Genomic DNA, 20,770 nt, shown 5'->3' with positions numbered 1-20,770 from the left:
GCTGCCATTAGGTTCTGCACTGTAATTTTAAGTTTCAGGGAAAAAATATCTTGACACATATTTATATGGGAGCTGAGGACTGAGAAGTTGGGTTAGTTCTAGTCTTTCTCCAGGGAATAAAAGTTTAGTTCAGACACTCTGGCACCTCCTGCCAGCCAATTACTGACACAGAATTGGCATGGACTTCAGAGAGGCACTGTTCTGCCCTCTCTTATCAATCAGCCAAGAAAGGAGAAGGTAATTAGACAATGTGTTTTGACAACACCAGTGTGAAATGTTATAAAGTTACTCTTTAAAATTCAGCTCTAACTGCACACTCTTTGAATTAAACAGCACAAATTAGCAAGGAGCCATGCAAATGTTTCTTCAAGTGTTGCTTTCTGAAGCCAGTGGTTGGGCTATCCCACAGCCCGTGGCTGAATCAGGCTGGACCTGAGGTTAGCTGCTTCCAAACGTGTGGCAGTGATGAAATCACAACCTTTGAGTGAAGGTCTTTATGGACTCCTATCTGCAGCATAGCCAGAGTCCATGCTGATAGTGCCTGCAGAATGCACAGCATGTTTTCCTACTGATAACAGGGAACCTCCTACTTCCGAAAGTCATTGCAGAAGTCCTTTACAGACCTTCCCGTTCCCTGACAAATGAGTTATGGGGCTATTATGCAAAATTCTGAAAGGACTTACATTGCTTTTAATAGCAGCACTTGTAGTTAAGTCCAGAAGCTATAAACTGCAGTGATTATATGTTCAGAGGAGGCTGCCCGCTGGTCCCAGCACCTCTGCTGCATCCAAGTAGTGACAGCGTGTGTTAGCTATGTGGAACACCCTCTTCAGCAGCAGGATGTGTGTGGATGGCCCTGATCTGCATCTTCCACACTTAGCAGCTCACATCTTCCACACTTAGCCAGTCACCAGTGCTCTAAGTTTGGAAAAGTTGTGTTCTGTGAAGTGGCGCTCTGCCCAGGAATGCAGTGGGGGAGGCTCTCCAGCAAGCAGGGAGACCTCTGGTTTGTGACTCTGGCAGGAACACATTACACAGAGAGTGAGTGTTGCTTTCATGTGGTTTTCCATCTCTCTCTTGGATTTGAGCAGAGACATGGAGCACCAAGGAAGGAAAGAGCAAGCAAGTTCCCAAAGAAAGGGAGAAAGCCCAGAGCAGGCAGAGCTGTACCTGGCTCTGGCATTCACCATTCCCAGGAGAGGATGGGAGATTCTCCTTTTCCACTGCAAATTCAGAAAAATCCAACCTCAAGCATTAAGAGCTGGTGTTTGGTGGTTTATTAACTGCATAAAGATTCCATTTTGTGATGTTGTGCTGTAGCTTGGTCATGGGGTGGGAGCTCTCCTGTCCTGCCGCACAATCAAGGGTGCTGCAGGGTGGCTTCTGCAACGTTCCTGAGTGGAGCAGAAGTTTGTGAGTGACCGCTGTGCTGTGCTGTACAAGTGAGGAGTGCACAGGAGGAGCCTTGTGTCGTGCTGCCTGGGTAACTGCAGCTCAATGAGCTTTCTGCTCCTGTGAGTTGGGAACCTGCTCGGAATTCCCATCGGCTGTTTTATGCCATTTTCCTCAAATGCCTTCCCCCAGCAGGACTCCTTGCTAATCCCTGAATGCTGCTAGACTGGATGCTGAAATCCAGCTATCTGTGAGCTCTGCCACTAGTGTTTCTGGTATGGAAACACCATTTATCCGTTAAAAATTTATGTCACAGAGGAATGCATTAATCTAAGAAACATGGAGGTTCAGAAGTTCTTTTCTCTTGGCTTCTCTAGCCTGTCATCTTCCTTTCATTTCCAAGACTGACTTGTGATCTAACAACAGCCCCTCAGGCATCATGGAGGCATCAAACCTCTTGTAGAAGAGGGAAATTTACCAGCACAGAATTCTTTGGCCCAGTCACATCTGTCAGAAACAGTTCAGCCCAAACCACAGATCCCTGGAGCTGCTTAAGGAACCTCTACCCAGTGCAATGTAGAAAAGCTTCCTGTTTCATCTCAGAGCAGTTGAGGCTGATGCTTCCCATGGGGAACCTGCAAACTGCAGTGAGATTCTTCCCTTTCAGCCTTTTCATATTTCAGATGCCAGTGTGTTCTGATGTGCAGCTTGGTCCTTAAACCTGTGTTTCTCAAGGAAGGTGAAATCCATCAAAACCCAAGGGCTGCATCTGCCTCAGGAAGCAAAATCCATGGAATTCCCACTCCATCAGCTCCAAGAAAAAAAGGGGAAACTTGAGGGCAGCTGCCTAGTGGAGCTGCTGGAGAGCTTGTGTGTCTCACATGTTCTTAGCAGGCTGCTTTTTCACAAAGGTACCAGAGCTTCAGACACTTCATGTGTCAAGGACAATGTTCTAATGATAAGTACCCCAAGAAATCCTTCTTCAGAGCTGTCACAAGGAAAGATTGCTCCATCTAAACCAGGTCAAGCAATTTCTATTTTTGCCAATCCACCTGGCATTCAGCCTCCTGTCTGTTGTCCTCCGTAGCCTCCCCAACTCCACCTGATTCTGGACAGACCTTTCTGACTAGTGCCACTGAATAAAAGTAGATAGGTAATTAAATAAAACATTACACTAAACAGTACTTTGAAATGAAGCACTTCCTTTCTGAGTTGTTGATGTAGAATGTCCAGAGACCTCATTCTGGTCCAGACTGAAGGGCTGGATCCTCAAAACCAGCCAGCTCTTGGACAGAGCTGCACCCTTTACTTGGAACAAAGGCATTTGGAGCCCTTCTGATTTCAGAACAATAAGCAGCTTATTTACAAGGCCCTTGGCAGGACTCAGTATGCCCATGGGAAGCTGGGGGCAGGTTCAAAATCCTGAAGCCCTGAAGGATCCTGCTCTGGGTACAGGCTCAGCCTGGCTGGTCTTTGATGGAGCATATTTCCCCTGTCTCCCTTCTGAAGTCAGGCCCATCATTTGATAAAGGCTTCAAACACTTTGTTGTCTTAATTCTTTTGAACCAGGTCAGTGCAATCCATGTTTGCTGTCTAGGGAGGCACAGAGAGAGCCCGCAGCAGTTATCTGTATTGTTTCAGCACAAGGAATTTGCATTCATTATTCTGCTATACTGTTAGTTTTGGGGAAGCCTGTGTAGCTCATCCTTTGAGCTAGGAATAAAGTGAGACCCATGATGATGTTCAGAGCATCATCCTGCTCACCAGCTCTCTGAGTCACCCTCACAGGTACCCACCAGGGCAGCACAGGGTGTGTGCAGCTGGTGTCCATGGGGTGAAGTGAGGTTTATTTCAGTTGCACTGATCTGGAATGCTCAGGGAGACCCTTGCAGAGGGGGCTGCATCTTGCACCCTCAAACAGGCTGCTGAGGCCCTCTGTGAGCTCTTGTGCTGAGTGGGAAGCTCCAATGACAGGGCAGTGTGTTTTGCAGCTGCAACAGAGAGAAGAAAACAAGTTCATCCTAAAGATTCTTGGGTTCAGTTATTGTAATTTCTGTGGTTGAGCTTCAGTCACCTCCAGACTTGGAGACACTGTGGATAAACATGCTGAGGTATTAGTTGTAAAAGACTCAGAATCACCTTATTTTGAGTTCCCTGGATACAGCATTGTTGGGCCTGCAGGGAACCACCTTGTGGTGACAGGACTCAGACACTCAGGTTAGCAAACTTCAGCCCTTGCACCCACTGCTACCACAGGTTCGGGAGAGGCTTTGGTTTGGGGTGCTGCCCTGCCTCAAAGGCTGGGGAGACAAAGGGTAATTCTTTCCCAGTTGTGCTTGTGTGTGGTGGCTGCACCAGGGAGAGCCAGGACTGTGAGTGCTGAGCCCTGAGCTGCCTCTTATGAGGCTCATTAATGTCTAACGGAGCAGGGCTTGGTGGTGCCACCCATAAACAACCACAGGGTGCAGAGCTGGCATCTGAGGTGGCAGGAGGGAGGGAACACATCACCCAGCAGGCTGGGACTTGTCAGGCAAGGGAGAGAATTCCCTCCTGGGGAATTGCTGCTGTGGCCTCACGAGGAAGGGTGGTGGTGGTGGTCATGGGATTGGGGTTTGTGCAGGAAACAGGATCCCTTAGCCAGAAGTGCTTCCCAGGGCTATGCAGGGGCAGGGAGCCATCCTGAGAAGCTCCTCAGGCAGTAACAGAGCAGGAACCAGCTCTGCCACATCTTCCCCCATGCTGGAGCACATCTGGAGCCTGTTTCTGCACTACACAGAGGTGAAACATGCTGCTTTGGCTCCTCTGCCAGTATTTCCAGACTGAACATTGTTTTTGTTGATTTTTTTTTTGATACAGGCCTTTGGTTTGCAGGGCTGGAGGTCCCGATGGCACTAAAGATGCCATCAGAGTGGTGACATCTCCTCCCTCATGTTGTGCCCTCTCCAGTGGCTGCAAGGATGAAGGGAATGGTTGCCTGGGGCTGTTCCCAGCTCACATGGGTCAGTGGGATTGAGATTTGCTGGCAGGCTCAGGAAGACCCATCCCTGTTGGCAAACAGAACAAGCAGTGCTTTAACTGGGGCCTCTGTAACCCAACTGGGGTGTCATGAAAAAGTCTTCAGCTCCTCAGTGCCATCAGTGGGTTCTTGCTGCCTCTGGTTTTCATCCCTGCCTTCCAGCTGGCAGAGACAGAAAAGCCAATGTGATTTGCATACTTTTGTCAGGTTTTGAGGCAAAGCAGCATTTTAGTGTTCTGCTTTGATCTTCTGGCTGGCCTGGGATAAATTCGGGTGGTCTCTCATCCTCCTTTAAAGTTTTCAAGCTCAGTGTCTGCTTCTGATGCTGCATTTGTTCTTTTGCTATGAATTATCTCACATCTTCACATTTAATTTTGTCTCTGGTCTTATGGAGTGTATATTTCTCCCATGTTAGTATTGAAGTATTTGAATGCAGAGTTTTATGCTGTTGAATTTCCAACTATTTTTCCTACAAATTAAATTTTTATCTCTGCTGTGTCATTTAACTTTTTCTACTCTTAAAAAAAATAATACAGAAAGGATAAAAATGAGGGGGAGAATGCAGCAGCTGATAGCTTCATACTTCACTACACAAACTTCTTATCCCAGAACCCAGGAATTTAGGGACAAAGTAACTCATCATAATGAATCAAGAATGTCCTTGAACTACCATAAATATTCATTTATTCACCCAGAGCAGGCAAAAAAATGGCACCTCAGTGCTTGTAAGGTGCTGTATTGATAAAGCAAGCACGGAATCATTGCACAGCTCTGGAAAGCTGAGATGCAATCCTGTAGTATCCTCCAGCAGGAGAGGATGCTTTGTGGGAATTGGGACCTTGGGCTGTGGGCTGGATTTGCAGAGATTGGCTGGCACACACTGATTCTCCTGCAATAAGCTGAGTGAGTAAGTGTGCACCAGACCAGAGGAGGACCAGAGTCCTCCCTTCTACCAAATTGAAAGCATAGCTGCTATAAACAGGAGGTTTGAGAGGTTGAAAGGTCTGTACATCCTTTTACAGCCCTTTGAGACCAGGATATTCCTGTTGACCATGTGTCCACTGGGAGAAAAGCAAGCACTTCTATCCCTGAGTGGAATTTGGTGCCAAAAAGAGCTTTTTGAATTGCAGCTCCAGAAAAGCTTTCCCTTAGATGGGGTGGTGTGGTGGTGTTCAAAGGGGTCTCAGGACTAGGGAAGAGACGAGGATCTGACTATACCATAAAATCAGCAAATATCTGTGTGCCAGAGAATATATTTAAGTCTGTTTAAACACATTTTTGTGTGACTTAATCTATTTTTAAACCCAGGACTCTTATTTCAGAAGGCTTGATTTATTATTTTATATTAAAACTATACTAAAAGAGTAGAAGAAAGGATTTCATCAAAAGGCTAGAAAGCAAAGGAGAAAGAATGGAATGATAACAAAAGCTCCTGACTCTCAGAAAGTCTGAACCAGCTGACTGTGATTGGCCATTAATTAGAAACAAGTAACATGTTCTAATCAAAGATGCACCTGTTGCATTCCACAGCAGCAGATTATCATTGTTTGCATTTTGTCCTTGAAGCTTCTCAGCTTCTCAAGAGAAAAAAATCCTAAAGAAAGGATTTTTCCTAAAACATGTCTGTGACAGGGTGGTGTGTGGTGCCAGCTGAGGAACTGGTGGAGGTGGTGGCCCAGCTTCCAAGCCCCCAGGTGCTGAGCTGCAGCTGAGTGCCTGCCAGCCTGTCCTCCCCCAGCTCCCAGCAGAGCAACCAGCATTTCCAGTTCTCAGAGGCTCCCCAGAAACCTGGGATTCCTCCCTGATCCTGTGCTGTGCTCTCCCTGCAGCGAACCTACCGAATGCCAAAGGATATCCACGTGGAGCCAGAGAAGTTTGCTGCAGAGCTGATCAACCGTTTGGAGGAGGTGCAGAAGGAACGTGAAGCAGAGGAGAAGTTAGAGGAGCGCCTGAAACGCGTCCGAGCGGTCAGTGATCTCCTCATCTCCCCTGCCAGCCTGGCACTCTGCTTATCCTGTGCCACTGGGAGCTTTCAGCTGCTGGGCAAGCAGCTGGGGTGGCCAATTCCCTGCTCCACTGCTGTGGGCATTGGTGGCACAGGGCTCCTGGAGGCTCCTGTAGCTCCTGCAGCTTCCACAGTGCTGTTCCCCCATCCATGCAGGGCTCTGTGAGCTCCAGTGCTCCCTCCCTGTGTAAAATCCCAGCCATGGCACAGCAGTGCCCATTTCTGCCATCACTCGGGGGCTGGGGATGCTCTCTATCACTTTCTTTGGTACCCTGGCTCTCCTGAGTTTGTGAGCAATCCCTGGGGACTGTGTAGAGGGGTTCACCTTGTGTGATCTCTGTTTCCCCCACAAACAGTAACCAGATGACAGATGATGTTATGCTTGGAGGTGTTTGTGTCTGCTATCAAGCCATTTCTACCACAGCCAAAAGGGTTCTGCCCATCACTGCCTGGCACACCCTAGAAATTTTGGAAGTGGTCAGGTGTGGCATTGAACAACTCTCCTGGGCAGAATTAACGCACTGACTCCACTGGGATGCCTGACCAGTGGCACTGAGTGCTAAGCCCTGCTGCTGCTGGGGCCCCAGAGCCTGAGGATTTGTTTGAGGAGGGAGAGAGTGAGGTCCTGGTTATCTGGAATTCCCTGTGTGAGACCCTTGTTGAGCAGTTCACACACCATAGCTTTTCTTCTGAGGCACTGCATCTCATGGGTACCTGCACATCTTGTGGTGGGGACAGAGGAGAGATCCCAGAGGACACCATGGTGTTACTGAGCATCACTAGCTCAGTGTAGCCTGCTCTGTAACCTGCAGCCCTCCCTTAAAGCAGAGGTGTTGCTGCCTGCCTCAGCTGGCTCTGTGCTTTCAGGGAGGTTCAGCTTCTGGGCCTCCAGGAAAGAACCTTCAGCCCCGTTGGAGTGTTTTAAAATGCTCATCTGGTAGCTCTTTGAACAGGAAAAAGCTGTAGGTTGTAATGTTTGCTTTAAACTGCATCTGCATTTCAAATGCAGAGAACAGAGGAAGGCAGAAGGATCTGTAAGGTCCCATCCCTCTGCAGGTGTTTTCCAGCAAACTCCCTCCACCTCCGCATCCCGCCAGAAAAGGCCAGCCAGGTGCTATTTTGGGATTAGATTCCTGTTCTTCTGGAATTGCACTGTTCTCCTGTCTGGTTATTGCTTTCTAGACAAAGGCAGTGTAATCAGCAGCATTTTCTGCTAACACAGTCCTAGAACTCACTTCCTCCTCCTCCTCCTCCTCCCATGGCTCTGTTGCAGCCCCCACCTGCACTAAATTACATTATCCCAGCCCTCTGCCTCATTGAAGAAGCTGCCAGTAGCAATACCATAAAATCAGCAAATACCTATGTGCCAGAGAATATATTTAAGTCTGTTTAAACACATTTTTGTGTGACTTAATCTATTTTTAAACCCAGGACTCCCACTAATGCTATATATTAAACCTCTTTGCTGTCTCCAGAATGTATTTCATTGACTGGCTGGCATCTGGCATTAGCCATTCAGGAAAAACTCAGAGTAAGCAATTGTAGCTTTTTTAGGTCAGCACTCAAGGTGCAGGAGCTGCTGGTATCAGCAAGAGGGAGAACTGGAATCCTGATAGATCACAGGGCTTTTTTCTGTGACCTGAACACCAGGGCTGCAGGGTAACCTCTTCCCAGGTCTGCTCACTGCACAGCAGCACAGAGAAAACCAGGAGCATTAGTCACACTGGGCAGTTACCAGCCTAACAGAGAAGCTGGAAATATTTTGCAAAAGCCAGGGGAAAGGAATTTTTCTCCCCTCTAACAAGCAGCCTGCAGGTTCCCTTTCAAAGCCTCATCATGCAGTAACATTGAGAGGAGGCATCTGATTGGAAGCCAAATGCCTTTTACTGAAAAGACTGTCAGGTTTTTGCTTTACAAAAAAGCAAATGCTGAATTCACTAATTATTCTGAGAAACGTGGGAGAAGATTAGAGGATGTGCATGTTCCCATATTAGTTTTTGAGACTCTTCAGCCTCGTGTCCATGAATGGAATCTGCTGTCACAGAGATCAGTATTGAATCGTACAGATCACTCTGAAATGAACAAATGGAAAATAAGCCAGGGGGGAAGCAAAGCCCCCAGTGAGATTCTCAGTATTTGAACATGAAACATTGCCTGACTAGAGATCATTTGCATGATGATGGAAGAGGCTCTGGTGCTCAGCAGAGCTGTTTTCCCTTCCCAGCAGCAGCAGCCTGATGGGTGGGACCGGGGGGAGGCAGAGGAGGAGGATTCCAGCGAGGAATCGCTGCCTGTGGCTCATCCGTGCAGCTCTCGGCTCCTGGTTCAGAGGGAAGGGCACCCCCAGCCCTGCTGGGAGTAAAAATAGCTCAGCACTCAGCGGAGTTGGAGCTGCAGCTCTGCCCGTGGGAGCTGCTGGAACAGCTCAGTGACAATAGCGTGTCAACAAAGCACCATCTAGTGGCGATGGCAGCGGGGCTCCGTGCCCGCCCCGAGAGCCGCCTGCCCGCCCGGGTCACTGCCAGCCTGTGCCAATATCACTGCCCAGTTCTGCCAGGGTCACTGCCAGCCTGTGCCAGCCAGCATCACTGCCAGTCTGTGCCAGCCAGTGTCACTGCCCAGCTGAGCCAGCATCACTGCCAGGGCTGTGCCAGGGTCACTGTCCAGCTGTGCCAACACCACTGCCAGGCCGTGCCAACCCGCACTACTACCCAGCTGTGCCAGAGCCACTGCCCAGCTGTGCCAACATCACTCCTTGGCTGTGCCAGGGTCACTGCCCAGCTATGCCAGGGTCACTGCCCAGCTGTGCCAGCATCACTGCCAGGCTGTGCCAGGGTCACTGCCCGGCTGTGCCAACTCCACTGCCAAGCTGTGCCAAACTCCCTGCCAAGCTCTTCCGAGCTTCTTGCCAGGCCTTGCCCAGCTCAATGTCAAGCTGTACCCAGATCTCCATCAGACTCATTTCCAGGCCTTGCCCAGTTCATTGCCAGGTCTTGCCCAGCTTGCTGTCAAGCTTTGCCCAAATCTCCACCAGGCTCATTTCCAGGCCTTGCCCAGATCCCCACCAAGCTTTGCCCAGCTCATTGCCAGGCCATGCCCAGCTCACCTCAGCAAGGTCCCAAAGCACAGCTCCAGAGCCCACACCATGTGTGTTGTTTTTTTCACTGCAGTCTGAGCACAGTGAAAAGATTCAGCAGGATTGATTCCTACAACCTTGACTCAAACTGTTGTCCTGCTCAAGGAAAGACAGCAGGTTGGGATAAGGACCCCAATTCCTTCATTCAGTGCTGTTGTGTCACTGTTGGGGTGCTCCTGCTTCATGGAAGGTTGAAGCCAGTGCTGGGGTGGGGGTGGTAAGGCAGGTCCCCACAGATCCACCCCAAGAGCAACTGCTCCTGCTTATGGTCCTGCTTGGGTTCCAGATCTGCTCAGTGACACAGATGAGCTGAGCTAACATGAACTGAGAGAGCCTTTTCTCCCTTTAGCTCACCCTGATTTCAGTCTTGAAGCAAAAGTCCACATTACCTGCAAAATGGAGTTGTGGGCAGCCAGAGGATTTCCCAAATCCCAGGCACCCATTTGGGTGCACCAGCCTAGGTTCTCACTCTCATGCCACCCTGCTCAGGTGTGACAGCACTGCCAGAGCTCTGGGCTGAGCTGAAAGGACATGCTGCCATTCCTCAGGGATCTGTGCCAGGGTCAGCTCCTGCCCTGCACATCAGTTGGTGTTTCAACCTGGGAGGTATCAGCTCCTAAAGCCTCCCAAGTGCAGAGGGTGTCACTGGGTACCACAAACTGCCGATAAATGCTCTCCTAGGTGGCAGGGATGTAATCAGCACATCCCTCACCATGCCTTGTCCCTGAGCTCAGTGCCCAGGGCTGGTGGCTGGCGAGCTGTGGCCTGTGGCTGTAGATGAAAGGTGCCTCTGAAGCTCCTCAGAGTGATCTGTAAGTGCTGTGTCCCCTCCAGACACCAGCATCGTGTCACATCCCCAGGCTTACAAAGCCTGGCATTGTCCCTGCTTCAGGCCTGAGCCCCCAGGTGTGACACTGGGAGGAAGCCTGTTATTTGCTTTCTTGCTGTGTGGTTGGCAGCTGAGACTTTGAAGCTGGTTAGCAAGTGCTGGGTGATGGCATCTGACAGGCAGAGCTGATGGGAGTCAGTGTTTTGCTGTAGATGCATTTATCTGGCAGGGCAGAGATACCCTGGGCTGCAACTGATTTCTTTACTGGGCCAAAGGAGGAAAAGAGCAGGATTAAAGGACTCACTGGAATCCTGCTTATGTAATTAAAACAAATAGGAATCCTGACTTCCAATAGAGAAACTTCATAAATACCTGAGTTTGTGTTGGAGCGTAAAGTAGTCCGTCAGCATCAAAACTGTGGCTGTCAGCATGGAAGAGTTTAATTCTTCCTGGCAAGGACTTAAGAGTCACTAGCAGCATGTCCCAGACCAGTGTGAGCTGCAGGAGCAAGCAGTTAGTTCCAGCCTATTTCTTTATCTGCACCAAGTGTTTCACTCCAGCCTTAGCATGCCCGGGAGAAATCAATGTTTGATTTCCAAAACCATTCATGCAGCTGTCGACCTTCACTTGCTCCCTCCTGTTACAAGCCTTGTCTTGGCTTTGCCTTGTGAAACAGTCATTTGGATGAGAAAACCCCCCTGGTCTCACCTGACTCAGAACTGATTTGCTGCATATCCTGTAGCTGTGGCCTTTATCTGATGGGCTTTAAAGCAGTGCCTCGCCAAAGGCACGTAGGAAGCTGAAGGTACTCTGTGGTAAGTTTTGTTTCTGCTGCTGGTGGTTGCAGAACCACCTTCAGGGGACTTGGAGTAAGGCTGTGCCTGCTCCAGTTGAGTTGTTATCTTTGTCAGCTGTGTTTGTAAGGATGGTTGTGATGTGTGGGCTGCCTGGCACAGCTCCTTGGGTGATGTGTGGAGAACATTGCTAATGGGGGCTCCAGCAGCAGATACAGAGACCTGAGCTGCTCTGCTCAGTGGCACCCAGACTGCACAGGCTTGGCTTGAGCATCCTGTCAGTCTGGGACATCCAGAGGGATGGTGGATCTCCATCATCTTAAAGGTTTTCTAGATCTGACTGGACTAAAGTAGGCCTGACCTAAGGTTAGCAGCAGTGGGAAGAAAAGGTGGGACTAGGGACCCCTTCCACCACTCCGCTGTCATTCTCTGAGTGTCCCTGTGTTTCTTGCAGGAAGAAGAGGGTGAGGATGCAGATATCTCTTCTGGTCCCTCAGTCATGAGCCACAAGATGCCTTCTGCCCAAGCCTTCCATCACTTTGCTCCTCGTTATGCTGAGATGGGCTGTGCTGGGATGCAGATGAGAGATGCCCATGAGGAGAACCCCGAGAGCATCCTGGATGAGCACGTGCAGCGTGTGATGAAAACCCCAGGCTGCCAATCTCCAGGACCTGGCCGTCACTCTCCTAAGCCACGGTCCCCAGAAAGTGGCCACTTAGGAAAGCTGCCAGGGACACTGGGAACAATTCCTCCAGGGCATGGCAAGCACGCTACAAAATCAGGAATGAAACTGGATGCAGCTAACTTATACCACCATAAACATGTCTACCACCACATCCACCACCACAGCATGATGAAACCAAAAGAGCAGATCGAGGCTGAGGCCACGCAGCGAGTGCAGAACAGCTTTGCTTGGAATGTAGATTCTCATAACTATGCAACAAAGTCACGAAACTACAGTGAAAACTTGGGCATGGCCCCTGTCCCCATGGACTCTTTAGGCTACAGGTGAGTCAAGAAACACCCAGTGGGATTCCCAAAGCCATGACTTCTGTAGGAAGCTCTTCCATGAACAGGCTGTAGCATGGCAGGGAAACAGCAGCTCAGCCTCTTCCTGTGGGAGCTTATGCTGGGATGTTTGAGGGCTCTTCCCCTTCAGAAATGGATATGCCCTGATAACCTTTATAGAGTCCTTTTTATCTCTGATCTGGTACTGAAAGACACTCTCTAACCAGGATTTTTATTGGCCTTGGTTCTAAAATAGATTTTCTGCTCCTTAAAGCAGTGGAGATGCTTAGAAATTGCAGGTGCTGGTCTGCTTTTCCATGCACCAGGAGTTGGGTGTTGGGGCTGTGCCTTGAGGTCTGGGTAATAGAAACAGCTCTCTTAAGGTGTTTATGAGAGGACAAAAATCCCTACCTTATTTGTTGCAAGGCTGAACCCATTCAGAAGGGCTCCTTTCTCTTCCTGACAAAGCAGTGGGCACTGCAGTGCTGCCCTTGCAGCCAGTCCCAAGGGGATGTTCTCCAGGGTAGGGCACCCTCTGCCCAGAAAAGCCATTTGGCTGCATTGCCTTGGCCATTTGAATTCCTCCATCCCTTCCATGCTGCAGGCAGAGGGGGAAGCTCCTTTTCTCTGGCAGGTTTTGCAGGGTGACTGCAAAGGTGGGAGTGCAGCTCAGGGCTGCCCACGGTGAGGGATGGGGATGGAGCAGCCACAGGGAAAGCTGTGCTCACCCTGAGGGTGTCTGGCTCTGCAGGGCTGAGGCTTTGGGATGTTTCTTTGCAGTGTACCAGGGGTGGGACAGTTAGTGAAGCAGATTTTCTGGGTCTGCAGCAGCCAGGATCAGCTTTCTGGGGTGGCAGGAGGGAGGCAGAGTGCAGAGCAGCCAAAGCAAACTGCTCTTCAGGAGGGAGAGGCACTTAAATCCACCATGTCTGTATGGGGAAAGGGTTGTTGCTTCACCAGAGATGAGCATGGCCATGCTGGGCAACCCAAAGCCCCATCTAGACACAAGATTTCCTTCTAGCAGCAGCTACTGCATATATTTAATGAGATTTTTAAAGGACACACTCAGAGCTGTCCTTCCTCTGGCACAAACTCCCAGTTCCTGGCAGTCCCTGAATTAGAAGCTTCACAAGACAAGGATTTGCATCCAAATGGTCTTGTTTGGCAGCCAGCAGTCTCTTGTGGTGGCTTCTCTCGCTCTTTGTTGAACCCAGCTGGTGTTCTGTTCCCCCAGCCCCCCATGACTGTGTCTGTGGGTCAATGACAACCTGCAGAAAACAGCATTATTTTATTTGCACTGAACCTGATGCTGTGGAGTTGCGTTTGATACCCAGTAGTCCTCATGTTGGGAGAAGCAGAGACATTGTCAGCTTGCCCTGCCTTTGTAGATCTGTAATTCCTCCCCAGGCTTTTCCAAAAAAAATCAACAAAGTTATCCGGGGGACTGCTGCTCCTCTGTGGTGCTCAGGTTGTTTTTCCTGTGTTTTTAGTGACCATGCAGGAGTGAGGTCCTGTGCAGTAAAGCGAGAGGATGATTAGGACAGTGGGAATCTCATGGAATGACAGCACAGAGGAATCCTGCATGGCCTCCTGAGCATGGGCACGTGGCTGTGTGCCATGGTGTTCCTGCAGGAGCCTTTGCTGCAGCCACAGGGGTAGCCAGAGTGTTGGCTTTCCTGGCTTCCCTCTGCCTGTGGTGGTTGAGGTGGCTGGGCTTGTGATCTTCCACCATGACGTGAAGCCTCGTTCAGCTGAGGGTGAGAAGCAAACTCTGGGCATGGCAAGTCAAGTTTTGGGGTACCAGTGAACCTGGGAGTGATAGGAAGGACCTAGGTTTCAAGCAGTGGTCAGGCATAGAGAGACAGACAATGGATAACCTCTGCTCTGAGCGAAGAGCTGGGGATTTAACACAGCCCTTCTCATGGCAGGAGACCAAAGGAGAGCTTTCCTCTCCCCACAGGTTGTTGGGCAGAGAAGTTGCTGTACCCAGGTCCAGGCAGTCTTACTCTTAGCCTGAACTGTGGTATGGGTGGTTTGAGCTTTGGTAGAGCTGTGGAACATGTCTGGAGATAGATGTGTCCATGTCTGGAGATAGGTGTGTCCATCCTCTGCCCCTCTGGTGGTTGGCATAAGCAAAGCACTAATGTCCCAAGCTTTGTTCTTGCAGTGGGAAAGCAAGTCTGCTCTCAAAAAGGAATGTTAAGAAGACCGATTCAGGGAAAAGTGATGGTGCCAACTATGAGATGCCAGGATCTCCTGAAGACGTGGAGAAAAACCAGAAGATCCTTCAGTGGATCATAGAAGGAGAGAAGGAGATCAGCAGGCATAAGAAAACAAACCATGGGTAAGGGCTGGCAGAATAAGAGATAACAACACTCTTGCATTGCACCCCCTGCACAAGGGAGATGTGTCAGCAGGCTGCCTTCCTCCCAGACATCTTGGGAAGGCAAGAATCCACCACACAAGGGTTTAGACCCTTGGGAGACTGAGGATTACTTGGGGGCTTTGAGGGCTGTTGTTTCTGAAGGGTAACTCATGGCCAAGGCAGGAGGTTGCAACCCAAGGGGAATCTTGGAAATTGCTGCTGTGGTTCCAAGGTGGATAACATGGCACATGGTAGGCAGGGGAGGGCATCCTGTGGGAGAATGCCACAAAAGATGGAGCTGCCTTTTCCTGAGTTCATTTAATGTATGGGATTGATGGGAGCCCTCACATTTATCTGTGGGGTTTGTTTCAGGGTTGGTCTCAGGACTTGCTCAAAATCTCCTTTAGATTTTTGGTGTCGCACCCTTGAACGCAGTGCTGTGGAGAGCTTCCCAGTGGTGCCTGTATCCAGCAGCAGATCCATCTGGGAGTGTCTGTGTGTCTGTGCAGAGCATGTGAGTGCTCCATGTGAACCCTTGGTGTTTGTGTGCAGCTCTTCAGGTGCTAAGAAGCAGCTGGCCCACGAGCTGGTGCGGCCCCTGTCCATCGAGCGGCCGGTGACCGTGCACCCCTGGGTCAGCGCCCAGCTCCGCAACGTCGTCCAGCCCTCCCACCCCTTCATCCAGGACCCCACCATGCCACCCAACCCGGCCCCCAACCCTCTCACCCAGCTGGAGGAAGCTCGCAGGAGGTTGGAAGAGGAGGAGAAAAGGGCTGGAAAGCTCCCCCTTAAGCAAAGGTAGGGTGATACAGTGTGATTCTGGGTGGGAGGGCTGGGAGAGACTGCTCTGAGGGATGGCCATGGCCTCTGCTCTGGTCTCCAGCATGCAGAGAGGTCAGAGAAGCCTTCTTCTGTCCTTCTGACATGGTGCCAATGGGAAAGCCCACCTTGAGGCCATGGGCTTGTGATCTGTGGCTGGATGGGAAGGGGCTGGCAGGGGGAGCACATCTAGAAGGGGCATGGCTGGGACAGCTCTCTGCCCTGGTGCTCGCTGGCTCTCCACTCATTCACAGTCACACAATGACTTCAGAGCTTGCTGCAGGAGCAGAATTCATCAGGATGCAGCAGAATTAAGTGCAGAAGACAAATCTGTCTGTGCTCTTTATCTCCACCTCACACAAGCTTCCAGCAAAGGCTACTGGGGGCCTCTGGATGAGAGCTCTGTGCTCTGACTCTGCATGACCATATCCAAGTCACTGCATCTTCCTGTGACTCAGCTTAATGGCTATTGCAGAGCTCATTTCCCTGCTCTGTGTTATCTTTCAGGAGACATCATTTGCAAGGCACATGGAGCTCTCTGGTGAAAAGCGTTTTGGAAGTGCTAGATAATTACTGTTAACAGCTAAAAGCACTTTGTCCATTAAAAACCTTTCACAGCTCTCCAGCTGTCCTCTGAAAACTTGACACTTTGTGGTCTGACCGGTAGAAACACAAATGTAATTTTAAAAAGAAGCTCTTAATTGACAGGCTGCAGTTATTTTTGCTTGCAGTGACCACGTAGCAGATTTCTGTGTATTCATGTCAGAGCATTGATTGAAGGCCAGGTAATTAGAGGGCTTTCCCAAGCCAGGTTAAGCCAAGTTTATGTGATCTACCTTTGGCGTGTGTAATTGGATGGGGTTTATTAGTAGAGTCATTTATAGTTGTACTAAATTCATGCACCTTCCCCAGAAATGCCTGTCCACACTTTGAAAAGAGCAGCCTGGGCTATGCAATTAATATTTTGACACTAATTTGGCCTGTGTTATAGGAGTGGCTTACAGAGGGAGCCCATGGTGTGTGGTAAATGCCAGGCATGCCAGCAGCAGGATGGGCTGAGCAGTCCCAGTGCTGGGCTGCTCTACTTCCACTGCCTCTCCATGAGGTCTGGCTCTTCTGCCAGTGATGCACTGATCCCCCAGCCCTGCCCCAGGCCTGGAAAACCAGAGTGACATTCACCAGTGGGAAGCTGTTTATGAAAAGTAAATGTGTCAGTGTCCAGTAGCAGGCAAAAATGGATACAGTGGTCCCCAGGGAGCCAAAGATTTCTGGATGTTGAAATCTCTGAGTTGGATTTTGGTAGGATTGGCTGCTACAGCTGCAGCACACCTGAGCTTTTTAGAAAGCTCCTGCTCTGGTTAGCCCAGGAGCCCACCTTGAAATAGATCCCACAGCTCAGTGAGAACAAAGTTGAAACTCCCATGAAAACACCATTTATTCCAGTCAGGAGCTTTGGAGAGCTCTGGGAAATTGGAGCCAGTGTCCCAGGTTTGTCAATAGCCTTGGGGAAGCACAGAGAGGTGGAGGTGAGCCCAGAGGTGTCCTTGAGGCTCCAGCTGAGCTGGCTGTGGGTGGAGAGCACGCTGTGCCAGACTGGCCTTGCCAGCACGGTTCTCCAGCTCTGCAGCCACTCCCCTGTGGCACAGCCCTCCCAGCAGTGGCCTTGCCCCCCAAACTGCCCCTGCCAGCAGCCCTGCTCTCACCCAGCACTGCCGCACTGAAAATCACTGAGGCACCTGCAGTGACTGTGCTGGGATTTGAAATATCCTTCCAGAAAAAGCATTTCTCTCCCTATTTCACCCTGATCTCTGAGACAGGAACCTGGCTGCTGCTGGCAAGCCATTCAGGATTGACCATCCAGTGCTAATGACCTGCAGATCCAGCAGCACACCAGGGCCCAGCATTGGTGTCCCAGCGACCAGCAGGTTGTTCCTTTCCATGGGCAGACAGGTTTTGAGCCATTTCCTGTAGCTCAGTCTCTCATTTCACAGCTGGATTGTAGTAATTAATACCAGCTCCTCACAGAAAGGATTTTTTGCAAGCAGGGAGAACATTTAGCATGAATTGGAACTAATTCTGTTGGCTCAGGATTGGAAGAGGAGCAGAACTGGTGGTTGGTAACATCTGCTGGGTGCATTTTGGGCTTTCCAGAGCTCTCCAGCCCCAGGGTTGACTTGGAGCCAGCTGAACACCTTTGCATCACAGCAAGCTTGGATTGGTGCTGCAAACCAGACCAGACAGGGTTCCCTGTCCCAGCCCTGGTGGGATGCACAGCTTGGGTCAGGACTGAGATGCAGATGCAGTGAGGGGGATGAGTGCTGCTGTTTCCCTGCTGGATGGTATTTTGTGCTTGTGACAAACACAGCAGTGGGAGGTGATCTCAGAAGGGGCAGGGTGTGGTACCTGGCAGTGTTTCTGGGTCACACTGACACCCAGGAGATGGGTGCAGGTGGCAGATTTAATGAGGCAGGGCTCGGAGTCGCTCTGATGGCCTTTATGTGCAAGCCAAAGTCTCAGGAGATCTCTTGGCAATGACGAAAGTGGAGACAGTTGTGTTGTTTCATTCTCCTTAGGGGAGCTCTTGGAAAATTACATTGTCAGTGGATGTACAATGTAATCACTGTGTCAGTGATTCCGTATTCATCAGCTCTGCTTCAGCCTGCCACAGCTCCATGGCTGCAGTTTGGGGTGTGTGTGAGTTCTGCTGATGGAATTAAAGCAACAGGAAAATCATCTTTTGGTACATCGGTGATAAAAGGAACACTGGGGAAATGTGGGCCCTGTCTGGGAGGAAATGGGAGAGCTGCTTACCTGGGGCCTGCAAAAGGCTGAGCTACTCAATGGCTTTGAGTGCTCCAACCACAGCACCTGAGGCACAGACAAAGGCAGGGACTGGGAGAGAAAAGTGCCACCCACAGTAGGAGAGGATGAGGTTTGAGACCATCTAAAGAACTTGAAGGTGCACAAGTCCGTGGGACCTGATGAAATCCACCCACAGGACCTGAGGGCACTGGTGGATGAAGTGTCTGAGCCACTGTCCATCATATTTGAGAAGTCATGGGAGTCTGGACAAGTTTCCACTGAGTGGAAAAGGGAAAGCATAGTCCCCATTTTCAAAAAGGGGAAAAAGGACGGCTGGTCAGTGTCCCTTCTTTGTCTGCCAAGATCATGTTTGGGCATTGCTTCAGGCGTCATTTTCAGGGCACATCTCACTGGAGTCAGGCTGAGTACGTTCAGGAATGGCCTCCCAGGTGTGAAGTGCCCAGCAGGAGGAAGGACAATTCCAGCCACTGGCACAGTCCCCTCTTGCTTCTGGGAGAGCTCAGGGATGTTCTGTCCTCTCCATCTCCCCAGGCAAAGGAGAGCAGCAGCCCTGAGGAAGCAGCTCTGCTCCTGCTCCAGGCTCATCACCTTGTCCCCATGTCCCCAGGCACACAGCAGCCCTCTCTTAGTCATGGCTTGTCTCTACCAGGATTAAGAGAAACTTACAGACTTTGAGGTTTTCCAAACCCCTTCAATTAACTTCTGGCTCACAGGATTCACTGAATTTGCCTGAATTTATGACCCATTTTCCCTTTAAATGGCTTATATTTTTTTTTCCAAGGATGACTCAATTCCTTAATGTTTTTCTAGCTAAAGGGCATCCTGTATTTTGATACAGAGATGGGAGAGGCTCGGGGAGCTCTGCTGGCACCAGGAGCAGACCCTTCCCTCTCAGGGTGCTGCATCTTCCCCAAAGCTCTCCCAGGCAGAGCAGGCACCCGGAAGATTGTTCAGCTGAACTTTAGACCTCTCATGCCTGTAGGAAGAGGAGGAAAGGCTGTGTCTGGTGCTGGTTTGCAGTGCCAGTGTTTATGTGGGCACACCATGAAAAGGTGCTCTGCCCGCCAGCCACTGTTTAAAGGTTAAGGTCAGAGTCATTTCCAAAACTGCGATTACCTCATGTGCTTGGCAGATCCTATGGTTTTTACAGCAACTTTCCAGTCATGTATATACAAAATCATCTTTTTTTATCCAGTGTGCTTTTAAAATATTTTTTTTAAAGCTGCCAAATGTGTTTTATGTGACTTTGAAAGGGAAGGCTGCCTCTGGCTCAGACCACGCATGCCAAGGTACCAATTTGTGTAGGCTGCTCCAATGTTTGTGCAGCGTTTTCAGCACCCCAGATGAAAGGCTCTGAGAAGGGCAAAGTACCCTGAGCTGAATTATTGTTGCTTTTGTCTGTCTCTGAAAATGGGGTGAGGGCTGGGCTGACAGTTTCAGTCTAGTGATGGCACCACAAAGCTGAACCTGGTGTGTGGGCTGGAAGCAAAGACCAGACCAGCATTTTGAGAGCTGGGAAAACAAAGGAGGTGCAAAGTCACTGAGGTTTTGGGGATGGCAGCTGCCTTGGCACCCTGCATGGACAGGGCAGGCAGCAGAGTCTCCAGGACATGCCATGCTGGGAGCTCCATCCCCTCCGACCTCCAGGTACTCTGGGAGAGGTGCCATGGGCAGCTGTGGGGTGCAGGAACATCCTGCCTGCAGATGTGGGCCACTGGAAAGCCCTGCTGGGCTGTTGTGGTCATGGTGACAATAATCCCAAGCAGTCTGGGCACTGTCTGCATGCTCATGCCCTGTGTGCTGGTGGGCACCAGGAGCATGGTGAGATGGTGATGGAGATGATGGTCACCTGGCTCTGCTGCCTTGGCCTGGGCTGCTCTGCCAGTGACTCCCCAAACCATGCTGTGAGGAGGGCTGTACCCTCCCAAAGCCTGGAGACAGCACAAGGGGGCTGAGTTAGAGCCTGCACCCTCCTTGTAGCTGTGTCCTGGCCTCGTTCAGCCTTTCCAAGTGCTCCTTGACCAAGCTTGGTGTGTGTCTGTGTGCCTGGAGAGCTGCAGGCGATGCTCAGGGACTGCCCTGCATTCCTGACCTGCTCCTTCACCCAGCAGCCCCGAGCCCTGCCAGGTGCCCAGCAGGATGGCTGTGAGCCCCTGGCTGGCCCTGAGCAGGTCCCTGTGTGTGTTCCCAGCAGGTTGAAGCCCCAGAAGAGGCCGGGCAGCGGCGCGGCGCAGCCCTGCGAGAACATCGTGGTGGCCTATTACTTCTGTGGGGAGCCCATCCCCTACCGCACGCTGGTCAAGGGCCGCGTGGTCACCCTGGGACAGTTCAAGGAGCTGCTGACCAAGAAAGGGAACTACAGGTAAGGGCTGCTCCCAGCCTGCCAGCAGCTGTTGGTGACCCCTGGCAGATGCCACTGCCAGGACACAGCGGAGTTGTCCCCACAAAGGGGAGGGTGGATCAGGAGGGCTTCCTCAGGGCATGCTGTGCTGAGGATGTGGCTGGTGAGCAGGAGAGAGGGAGGTTGGGTTTTGTAGCAGAAATGTCCCGCATCATGGTTTGCACCTACAGCAGGAGCTGCTG

General features: G+C 50.7%; 1 protein-coding gene across 2 annotated transcripts in view; it reads left to right on the top strand.

The window, feature by feature from the left end:
• AXIN1 (axin 1) overlaps positions 1-20,770 on the top strand; it is a 70,260-nt gene that overhangs the window by 47,348 nt on the left and 2,142 nt on the right. Inside the window, exons 4-8 of one of the 2 annotated variants that reach the window (XM_058815915.1) lie at positions 6,238-6,375; positions 11,627-12,180; positions 14,348-14,524; positions 15,098-15,343; positions 20,382-20,549. In XM_058815915.1, the coding sequence (XP_058671898.1) occupies positions 6,238-6,375; positions 11,627-12,180; positions 14,348-14,524; positions 15,098-15,343; positions 20,382-20,549 (1,283 nt within the window). Of the gene's footprint in view, positions 1-6,237; positions 6,376-11,626; positions 12,181-14,347; positions 14,525-15,097; positions 15,344-20,378; positions 20,550-20,770 lie in introns of both variants that reach the window. The other variant, XM_058815914.1, reaches the window with a different exon arrangement.

The sequence above is a fragment of the Ammospiza caudacuta genome, chromosome 17, assembly GCF_027887145.1.
Source record: "Ammospiza caudacuta isolate bAmmCau1 chromosome 17, bAmmCau1.pri, whole genome shotgun sequence".
NCBI lineage: Eukaryota > Metazoa > Chordata > Aves > Passeriformes > Passerellidae > Ammospiza > Ammospiza caudacuta.
The sequence above is the reverse complement of the archived record's forward strand: the minus strand, read 5'-3'. Positions and strand labels throughout refer to the sequence as shown.